The 11,552-nt window shown below is 29.7% G+C and overlaps 1 protein-coding gene across 5 annotated transcripts; it reads left to right on the top strand.

Moving 5' to 3' along the window:
* The first annotated feature begins 5,001 nt into the window (after positions 1-5,001).
* On the top strand, positions 5,002-10,627 carry LOC121230631 (neurochondrin). 5 transcript variants are annotated; one of them, XM_041115677.1, is made up of 19 exons: positions 5,002-5,156; positions 5,262-5,475; positions 5,570-5,732; positions 6,047-6,186; positions 6,428-6,531; positions 6,631-6,726; positions 6,835-6,928; positions 7,028-7,148; positions 7,229-7,428; positions 7,553-7,644; positions 7,709-7,764; positions 7,911-8,000; positions 8,116-8,215; positions 8,803-8,934; positions 9,008-9,080; positions 9,360-9,523; positions 9,617-9,671; positions 9,795-9,878; positions 10,227-10,627. In XM_041115677.1, the coding sequence occupies exons 1-18, from the start codon at positions 5,154-5,156 to the stop codon at positions 9,848-9,850; spliced, it is 1,953 nt and encodes a 650-aa protein (XP_040971611.1). In that variant the 5' UTR covers positions 5,002-5,153; the 3' UTR covers positions 9,851-9,878; positions 10,227-10,627. The 5 variants fall into 5 exon arrangements, with proteins under 5 accessions (XP_040971611.1, XP_040971614.1, XP_040971612.1 ...); XM_041115680.1 differs by having other exon boundaries at positions 6,050-6,186; positions 8,833-8,934; positions 9,795-10,627; XM_041115678.1 differs by having other exon boundaries at positions 6,050-6,186; positions 9,795-10,627.
* Positions 10,628-11,552: the final 925 nt, after the last annotated feature.

Here is an 11,552-nt window from a genome sequence, read left to right as displayed (position 1 = left end):
AATCAATTATCTATATAATTTAAATATAAAATTATATATTGAAGACTAAAATTGAAATGTTGAGAAAACAAAAACATCACACTTATACTATATCAACGTAGCCGTCCTAAGTATTTTTTATTTAAGTTAAATTAAATAAGTAATAATATATTAATAATAGAATGAAGATTTATCAGAAAATATTAATAATAGCACGTATAAATCAAATTGATTATTATGTCCAAATCATAGTTAAGCATTAAAACTAAAATGGTACATAAAATAATAATAATATCCTAAAAACTATAGGTTGTATGGGTAAATATAAAAATAAAAAAGACTTATTTTTATTGAATTGATATCTATAATAACATATAGAGTTTTACATATAATATAAATTAGGCATATTTAAACTCGAAAATTTATCTTACATACGAGAACTTTTATAAAAAAAATTAATTTTTTATAAATACTAAAGAAATACTTAATTTTTTTAAATATGTTCAAAATTTTAATATATTTAAATATATCCAGTTATTAAAAATTTAAAATTAGTTATACTCAACATTTTCTTTTAACATATTTAAAATTTTAATATATTTAAATTTTTTTACGTTTTTTAAAATTTTAAATATATTAAAAAATCATTTTTCTCTTTTCCTATTAAAATTATATTAAATATATTAACATTTTAAAATATATTTTTAAAAAATATATTGAATATATTAAAATTTTAAAATTGGTTATACTTAACATTTTTTAACATATTTAATTTTTTAAAACTATATTAAATATATTAAAATTTTAAAATTGGTTATGCTTAACATTTTTTTAATATATTTAATTTCTTTAAGTTTTTAAAATTTTTAAATATATTAAGAAAATCTTTTTTGCCTTACCTATTAAAAATATATATTAAGTACATAAATTTATGAATGTGTACTAAAATTAAAAAATTAATATATAAATTCATAAATGTGTATTAAAATTAAAAAATTATAACCAACACATAGATATTTATTAATTTCATGCAAGAAAATAGTTAAAAAGGGATAATAATAACTAAATAGAGATCAGTTCTATACAATCAAAACACGTTGAGCAAAGTAGTGCTTAGTAAGTAAAAGAGAGAGACTAAAACGATTTTTTTATTTAATTCATAACTAATTTTACTGTTTCGTTGATCATCGATAAAGTGTGATCCGTATCTCCAGAAGATATTTTGATATCTGCATAATATAAAAAAATAAATACAATATAATTAATTATTTTATTACAATAACTATAAAATATAAAAAAAATGAAGTAACTTACCTTTTTTTATTCCACTCTTTTCTTTCTTTGAAGGGGGGACCAATCCCCCCCTATATAACATTGCTTTATTTTTTAATTAATATTTAACTTTATGTCTAGTCACATCATTGACATGATGTAATTTTATAATATGTATTTTTAATTTATAATTTTTAATATATATTTTTAAATAAATTTAGTTTTTCAATAAATAAATCTTTTTTAACAAATATATTTTTTTATTTTTTAATTAATTCGAATTTCACTTTTTTAAATAAAATATTGTTTTTAATTTTTAAATAGAATTTAAAAAATGATTTGAATATCTTGGGTTTTTTTATAAAAATAACACAAAATTTAATTCATTATCAAAATAATTTATTTTTTTAATTAAACACAAAAATGACCTAAAATCTATAGTAAAATTTGGTTGAGCCAAATTAGAAAAATAGGACATTTTGATAATTAATTAAATTTTTTAGGTTACTTTTTTAAAAAGCCGAATATCTTTAAAAATAATTTAAAAATCATAATTTAAAATATTATAAAACAAATTAAATAATATTTAAAAGGGTTTTTTTACCAAAAAATATAAAAAATAAAATAAAATACCAAAATCGGTTGTTTCAAAAATTAAGTACCAAAATGATACATTTGTCTTGGTGGAGGGTGGTGCATAGGCGGCACCACCCTGAATTTCTGACCCAAAACAGTAAAAAAATAAAAAAAAATAATTATTTAAAAGATTTAGGGACCTGTTATGCAATTTTTCTATTTTTGAATGGCTGCTCAAAAGGAAGGGCAAGGGTGCCCCTGGCAGTGTGGCGGCACCAAAATTTAGATTTGGATAATTTCATTTTAAGCCCTACTTATTTATTATTTTCTTTTTATTCCCCTTCAACTCACTATATTGTGTTTAAACAAACCATTAACCTATTTTTGGAAAATAATATGTTATTTGGAAAATAACTATTATTGTAATGAGATACATGTTTTATTAGGTATAAGTATTTAAATTTTTGTTTTTGTAATGTGATACATGCATAAATATATATATATATATATAGAATCATATTAGTGAATCTGCTAATACATACTTCATCCGGATAAAGTATGCATTATTAAAATTAAATTAAAATATTAAATAAGAAATAAAATTATAAAACAATATGTTATTTGGAAAATAACTATTATTGTAATAAGATACATGTTTTATTAGGTATAAGTATTTAAATTTTTGTTTTTGTAAATGATACATGTGTAAATATCTATATATATAATCATATTAGTGAATCTGCTAATACATACTTCATTCGGATAAAATATGCATTATTAAAATTAATAGTTTGTTTAAACACAATATAGTGAGTTGAAGGGTAATAAAAAGAAAATAATAAATAAAAAAGGCTTAAAATGAAATTATCTAAATTAAAGTTTGGTGCCGCCACACTACGAGGCGGCACCCTTGCTCTTCTTTTTCAGTAACCATTCAAAAATGGAAAAATTTCATAATAGGTCCCTAAATCTTTTAAATCATTATTTTTATATTTTTTACTGTTTTGGGTCAGAAATAATATTTAAAATATTATAAAACTAATAACAAATTTGAAAGTTTAAAATATTTAAATATTTTATATTATTAAAAAATATATTTAGTATTTAAAAAATTAATTTCAAAATATATATTTAAAATTTAGAAAAATATATATTAATAATATATTATAAATTTTTTAAATTTAATAATAAATAAATAAATAAATAAATAAATAAACATAAAAAACAAAACATAAAAAAGTCAAAAAAAAAAAAAAGAAACTAACATGATAGATAGGAATCTAGTGGCGCCATATTAATTGGCTCCACCAGAAAATGATTAATTTTTTTTTAAGTCTTCTCATATTTTTAGAAATTTTAGTATTTCCCTAGTATTTATACAGGTGGCGCCATTCTACATGGCTTCAACAAAAAAATAATTTTTTTTATACTCCCTGCTGATGTGGCATGTTGGTGGCACCAAATCATTTGGCTCCACCTACTTTTACCATAAATTTCAATCATTCTTGTACTTAATTAAAAAAGTGGTTCATTTTGATAATTAATTAAATTATTTTTATAAAAAAGCCTAAAACTTTTGATATTCGAAAATCATTTTAAATTTCAATTAAATTTGGTATGGACTTTAACATTATTTTTTCCCGTCTAATAATATATGAACTGGAGACCTTGCTAGAAGGAAATCGAATATCCAATGTAACCACTCACCAACTGTTGTTGCAAATCATTGGTTTTGTGTATTATATGGTTTGTTTGTTTGCATCAACTGAATAATTCATTTAATATTAAATTTATCATTTACATGTTCTATTATACAAAAATATTTAGGAGAAAATGTTGATTGAATTTTAATTTAATTAGTATTATTGTTGTTGTAATAAGATAGACATTGTAAGTTAGAGAGATTTATGAATAATTTAGAAATTAATATATAGATCCAGGGAAAAAAATTCTAATTTTTTTTCTCCTTTTCCTTAAAGTTGTTTATTTCTTCTTTTTTTGTTTTGCCTAGCAACAATGTCAACTTTCGGGCTAGTTAGCACACGTCTTTTTCTCCCTCCCACAAATCTTTTTTTTTTCTCATTCACTTGGTATGTTTTCTCTCTTTTTAGTTTGCATATATATTTTGCGAGTATCTTTGCCATCTTTACAAATAGTGATGGATAGATGATGGTGTTTATTGTTACTAAAACTCCACTGTCCATTAGCAATTTCTCTGCCACCGACTTCTTAGTCTGTTTCTTTTTTTAGAGTATTTCAGAATAATCTACACCGTCTTTAAGTTTTATATATTTTTTATTTGTTTTATATTGTTTAATAAATTTTCATTTTTTGAAGTTTTTGTCGATTGTTATAGCACGTTTTTTGGTGTTGCTTGTGTATAAAGTCTTATTTATGAATTTAGTCTTACTTTTGCAAGTGATTTTAAAGATGATTTTACACATTTTTCAAAAAAATATATACTTATCGCTTTAGACTATTCGAGGCTAAGTTTCTTATTGTATTAAATAATTGCAATTACTTTAGATATATTGAACTTAAGTTGTTACAAAGTGAATTGTCAATGTACTATAATGTTTTATTGATGCTGAAATATTTGTTGGGTTGATGGAGCTCGTACTTTACTGCCTATGATGAATGTTTTTTTTTTCAAATTGTATGATCCCATTTATAGAATAAATTAATGAATTTTTTTAAAATATATGTGTATATATATATAAAATATTTGGAGAATATTCATTTCGTGAATGGAACTAATGAGCTCAGCCATGTGTTTAATGTATTATTGCAGAACATTGTAAGTAGGAAGTAATCAACGGGTTAAGACCCCGGTGATGATTTTGGATTTTTATCCCAAATTAGCTAGGTTGACTCAGTAGACATGGTCCTAATATCCCAATTGTAAAGAACAAAATGATTTTTAGCTTGCTTTGAATTTCATCTAATTTTTCTGTTTCCTGCTTCATTTCCGTTTTCAACTTAATTTTATTTCTACTCAATTCAAAAATTTTAATTGAAAATTTATCCGTCTTGATCTCAAAATTATTTGAATAATTTCATATTAAAATTGAAATTAGGGTGAGTTGGAATCCAAGCTGATTGTTTCCTCAGAACAAATTAAATTAAATCCTGTAAATTCCAATAATCGGATTTTCTTTTCTGGTCCATTAATTAGGCCCAATTGAGTATGTAAGGTCGAAAAACCTTGCCATGGCGCCATACTAGACGCCTCTGGACACTCCCTCAAACATATTTCCACTAGGGTCAAATCAATAGGAACCAAAACCCACCCAAAATCTCTGCACTGCCATCCTTCCTTAGCTTCCATGGTAAACCTTCTCATTCCCTCTTCCTTTCTTTCTTACACTAATTCCTTCAGCTCTCTCCATTCTATCTGCCATATGTATAATGTTTGTTCTTTCTTTTTTTGATAGGAGGAGCCACAATTGCTGCAGCAGCAGGAAGAAGAACAATCACAATCAGTATCTCTTCAAGATTGCTTGAAGTTACTAAAAGGCGAGCAAGACGAGCAACGCCTCGCTGGCTTGCTTCTCGTCACCAAATCCTGCAAAAGCGACGATCTCGTTTCCCTTAGGGCTATCTACGACGCCGTTGGACCTCACTTCTTGGACCGTCTCTTAAGGACCGGTATTAATTCATACTCTTTTTTTTAAAAAAAATATGATTTTGCAATTCTTTTTTTTATGCTTAAATATAGTTTTGTTTTTTGGTTTAAAAAAAGGGTTGGGTAAAGGTGTAGTGAGCAGTGGTAGTGGTGAAAACCGGGATGCGTATTTGCAGCTGTCAGTGTCGGTTCTGTCTGCGTTTTGTCGAGTTTCTGAGATTGCTTCTTCGAAAGAAATGGTTTCCAAGGTTCCAATGATTTTTGAAGTAATGTCAATGAAGTAAGCTTTTTATCCATACTCCTCTTTGTTTCAAATTCATGAATTTAGAAATGTGCAGTGCATGATATGAAATTTTAGCTTTTTAACCATGTTACTCGGATTCGGATGTAAGCGGTATGTCTTCAACACAAGTATAGATAGATTTCTCAAAGTTTTTCAATTTATTTGGTGGATCTTTGGAGGTTATATCTTTGTTTGTGTATGTCACACACTAGTATCTGATGCATAGCTTTTTAATGTTTTACAACAAAACTTATGGTCCATTGCTGTGTTGTTAGTCTCTGTAACTAAGGTTTTTTTTTTTTTTTTGAAAGCAGATCAGGCATGCCTGTGCTTGAAGAATGCTATGAATTTTTATACTTGGTGTCAACTGCTTCTGAGGATGGACTTACAGCAGTGTATGAATCCGGAGGGATTAAATTACTTGCTCATCAAATGTCCGCTCTGCCAGATGTTAGCTTATCTTACACTGTAACAAATTTCTAGAATTTGGCACTTCCGGGGCCTTATATTATACAGTCTTCATTATAGTTATAGCTGGTAGCTTTCAGTCTGGAGAGAATTTGTTGTTTTCTATTCTGTATTTGTGCCTAACTTTTTAGGGACCTAACTTATTTAGTTACATGGTGTTATGGATTTGCAATTTGAATTCTACTGTCTATGCAGAGAAGTGATTATATGTGAACTTGCTGCAGGGTCTCGTTTGATGGAACTTGCCACGAAGCTTGTCCAATTGATGCTAAAGAAGCTGTCACAAGGCATCGTTGAGAACGACCATCTCTCGGAGCTGTCAGTCATTGTGAGTCTAGATTTTTTCTAGCCATTAAGCTTTTGTTTTCAATGTTTAGTTCACAATGGTTAAATTTTGATCATTTAAACCATTTCTCTTGCAATTTAGGTGACCAAAATAGCAAGACAGTTTGCTCTCCTACAAAATGCCTTGAAGTTTGAAGCACTTCACTTATTGTCTGCCATCTTCTCTTCAGAATACTCGGTACGCCTCCCCCCCACTGTTTTCTTTCTGGGAAGTTATGCTTTGGATCTCCAATTGCTAGGAATCATCTTACATTTGACTGGTAATATTTTCACTTGATATGTTTAGACACTCCTTCACGATGCTCTCCGTGTTATTCAAAACGAAAACTGGTCAAACCATATGCGTGACGGTGTTGCGACAATTTTACAGAACCGTGTAGGTATGTTGAACTGAATTTGTTCAATCTTCCTTTCCAATCAAAACTAAGTTTTAATTAGTGAAACTTACTGGTGATAATGTTTTTGATATTTTATTGCAGCACCTGCTGAAAAATTTGAGGCCCTTATCCTAGCTGAATCCATGGTATCTATAAAGGGTGAGGGTTGGCTGATTGGTCAAATAAACTTGCCTAATGTACAGGATCCTACTCCAGCTGACAGGTAAGGAGTGCTTGTTGAATTCTTTTGGCTCTTGTAAAGCTACCATAATTGGGCGGATGGTTTGTAGATTTATTTCTCAGGTGTCTATTGCTTGTCTTAGAGTCATCACGGGTTGAAGTTGCTGTTTTGCTGAATGAGCTAGCCTACTCGAAATATGAAGCTTCTAAGAGTTCTTCATCAACAGCTGAAACAATAATCTCAAAGCAACAGAAAGTGACTGTTGTCTTTTCATTGGTGGAGAAGATAATAAAGTTGATATCAAACATTGGTGAAACTGAAGGTATGTTGCTTTTGCTACCTTGCGAAAATTTTGTTCAGTTTGTTGCACTGGAGTTCCTTATTTTCTAGTATGCATATTGGAAGCTGTTTATTTAAGAATTTTAACAAAGAAACTCAAATTACAGGGCACGTTCTCGATGAAAATACTTTCATAAAGGCGATCAATGGGCTTAATGAGACAATTGGTGTGGTTCTAGAGTATCTGCAAGATGCAAAGGTATGGTTAGAAATATGATCATAATATTTCTTTACCTCTTTTATTTACTGTTAAAATTTTGCAGGAACATGGGCAAAAAGTAGGAAATGATCTTCTTGCTTCAGTACGTCTTGTTGGGAGGTATTTTTGATGCCATCTCATTCAAAGTATTTGTGTCATTTCCTTTTTATATATCCAGGCACACATATACATTGTCAAGCATTGGATTTGATCTTTTGAACCTACGGTGGAATGTTTTGTTGAGCTGATGTTTGTGTTTGTTTTAGCTATCTTGCAGAAGCACCTGTTGCATGCGAAGATAAAATCACGGAACTTTTGGGATATATGCTTTCAGTTGAAGGTGAACATGAATCAAGGTATGACAACTTAACTTTGCAGTTCTCTAATGATTTGATACCCATGTCTTTTGTTTGATTTCTGTAGTTCTTGACCAACTTTGCTGAACATTTTCGCTAATTAACTTTGATACAGCCCATTTTACTCTGTATGCTTTCTGCTTCCAATGTTGTGTCAAAAGACTATGAAAATTGAAGGATGCAAACTTCTGGCTTCTTCCGGAGGTTATAAAGCTGTAAGTATATCTTAATTAAAAGTCTCATTCTTGTTAATATCTAATACCAATTCAACTGCCAATAAGGCCTTGGCTCAACGGCAAGTTCGAGGCCCCAAGTTTGAGCCTAACCTTATAGAAATGTGAGGGATCTCTCCCAAATTTATTCTGGTTGGTTGGTTAGTTTAAATTGAGTTGGTTGTTAGTTTTTCAGTTCAGTGCTTGTAATGATTAATTCTATTGGAACTATTGTAACTTAAAAAAAAAAACCAATTAAACTTTAAGGTGTATTAGTGAATATGTCAAGCCTATCTTTCTGATATAAATGCGCATCTGTATATACATTTAAAATATGTGTACCTCTTTGGCTATTTCTACTCTTTTCAAGAACCATTAACTAGGTGCTCTCTTGGAAGTGACATTTTAAATTGTGATTTCTACATGTACAATAATCCCCTTACTTTAGTTAACATTAAGCTGTTACCAATCCATTAAAAACATGCTTTAGATGTCTGTGTTACCATATGCAATTCATAGCACCATGTACTAGTCAATATATTACGAGCACGTTACAATTCGTGGAGGGTTCTAACTTTGTCATTTCATAGTGTGAACTGAAAATATTGGTACTGTTGCAGGTGGTGGACTGCCTCATGAAGTTGATTGAGCAAAACAGAAATGAGGTCGAGAATAATGGTTGCATTTTCTTGGCGTGTGATACAATTATGAATCTTTTAAAGGTGGTGGTTATCATATTTGGTCATAAGATACTACATTTATGAAATATCCTGACTCCCATTCTTTTATCAACAGATGGAGCAAATTACCTTTTCAGAAGATGAATCAACATTTATTAGTCTCTTGAAAGCATTGGCACTTTGGACAGGTACTATTTTAGTCATCAGATAGAACTGCCTCATTTGAACTGTCTTCGACATCTTCAATAAAATACTACAGGAAGTGATAACTGATAAATAAATTGGACTACATTGTCTACTGCTTGTGTAGTAACGTTCATGCAATTGTGTTATCTTATCTTTAAATTTCAGTGTAGAATTTTCATGGAATAGCATTTGCTGTTACTCCATGTAACTTATGCTCTAAATTTCCCTCTGCCTCCGAAGTCCGGATGATGATTTGAAGCGATTCCTGAATTTGTTTGCAGAGAAAACTAATGACCAATCTTTTATTATGCTGGCTTCAAGCATTTGCACTTTGATATTTGACATGACATCCGAAAATGCTCTTTTGAATCATCCTAGTTTTAGTAGCAGCTGTCTTGATAGCCTGTCACGGCTCATTGCAAGAAGTTTGGCTTCATGGGGACAGGTAAAAGCTGACGCTATGTTCGTCCATGCGGGTTTATTTGCTGATTTGTTTCACAAGTCTTGGAACTTATATTTAGGTGTCTCATTATTGTAGGATATGTCTGATGCTGCTAAAGCAGATATGGATCTTCTAGAGATTGTTACTGCAGGTTTGCCTCAGTTTAGGGCTTCCAAAATTAAGGAGATTTTTTAAAAAAATTATAAACATTGCAATTATTTTAAAATCGTCTTCGAATTGGCTTTATGTGTGCTATGTTTTGATTGTGATGCAGGATATTCTCGATGGGCTGATCGGTTCCCTCAAATACAAAAAGCAGTTGGGAGATAATCAATGTAACTACTTAGTTTCCTTGAAGGTAATATATTATACTGGTAATTTTCTTTTTAATGAAGAACCCTCCGATTGTTAAACCTGTCAATTGTGTCTTGAACCCGAATAAGCCTACCCAAATAACACATTTGAATCAACTTGATTTGATCATAAAAAACCAACCTAAACTCAAAAATGACCCAGACCATAAATGACTAGAACCCGGAATAACCCAAATCTAAAATGTGCCGAACAAGTAACCTGTAACCTGTAGTGATCTGAAACCGAGATGATCCTACTTTTAAACTTGAACGTCCAGGACCCAAAATGACCCTTGAAACTGTGATTCAGGAATTTAGTTATGTAACTTGTAGTTCTCACTGATAATTCTCGGGTATGGTTGAATTGTGTGTCCATGCACCTCTGGTGACATGACCGGCGAGGATGGATTGAATAACACAGCAAAGGAAACCTATAATTTTATCTTCTTACCTCGAGACAGCTTATCGACGTGTTTGAAAAAAACACAGCAAGGCCAACGGAACATGGAGTGTAATAATGGGGAATGCGTTTGAAAACGCACATGATTTGACTCTAATTTCCTGTTTTACATATACTAGAAATTAAGGTAGAATTGTAACATATTTAACAAATGCGTGCACGGATGGTTGGGTCAGATGACAGTTTGATTTTTGTAATTTTCAAGTTTTAGAAACAACATTTCACCCACTAACCTTGAATCATTCAAAAGTGATGTTTTTAAAGTTTAGTAATGCTAGGTATGTTTGGTTGAAAGGTATCTCCATCATCATGTCTAATCTTACCCTGTTAGGGAAGTTACCTCACCTATGACAAAAGATACATTCATAATCATCACTGTCGCTTGTCATCCACTTATATTACATCATATAAATGACTTGGCCAATAGAATTATTGAATGATAAGTCCAATCACAAGAGGACTTCTTTTTGTCCCTTAGGGTGAGCTGTGACCCCCGTCTCATGCAATTTAATTCGATTTTTAAACCCGTTTAACTTAGAGGTTAGTGGCTGAATTATGAATTCTAGTTTGGACCGGTCACTTCAATCTGATTGTGATCACCATGAAAATCATTGAATAATTAGATTTTCTAACTGTTTTTTTGGTAACACATCTGTAATAATTATTTTCTTTTATAATGGGGTTTTTATAAAAAAATAATATAAAAAAATTAAATACAAAATGATATAACATACAAATTAATTAAAAAAAAGTTGATTTTTACACAAAAATAGGCTGCCAAGCTCTCAGGTGATATCGCCTTAAAATTTTTTCCCCATCATTAGAAAAAATTAATATTTTAAATGGTGTCACTTGGCATAGTTTGAGTATGAGTTTTTAAAGAATATATATATATTTGGAAATTATACACAACCATAAATACACAACGAAAAAAAATATTTTCTTTTGTGGTGTCAAGTCACTTGATACATTGGTGGCACCTAAGGGTGTTCAAATGGTTAACCGTTTAGTTAATCGAACTGAACTAGTATTTTTGAAAATTATACACAACCATAAATATACAATGAAAAAAATATTTTCTTTTGTGGTGTCAAGTCACTTGACACATCGGTGGCACCTAAGGGTGTTCAAATGGTTAACTGTTTAGTTGATCGAATCGAATTAGTATTAACCGAATTAATTGAATTTTTTAATCCTCTAATAGTTAACTAAACTGAAA

Source organism: Gossypium hirsutum, chromosome A06 (assembly GCF_007990345.1).
Source record: "Gossypium hirsutum isolate 1008001.06 chromosome A06, Gossypium_hirsutum_v2.1, whole genome shotgun sequence".
Classification (NCBI taxonomy): domain Eukaryota; kingdom Viridiplantae; phylum Streptophyta; class Magnoliopsida; order Malvales; family Malvaceae; genus Gossypium; species Gossypium hirsutum.
This window is presented reverse-complemented; position numbering and strand designations above follow the sequence as displayed.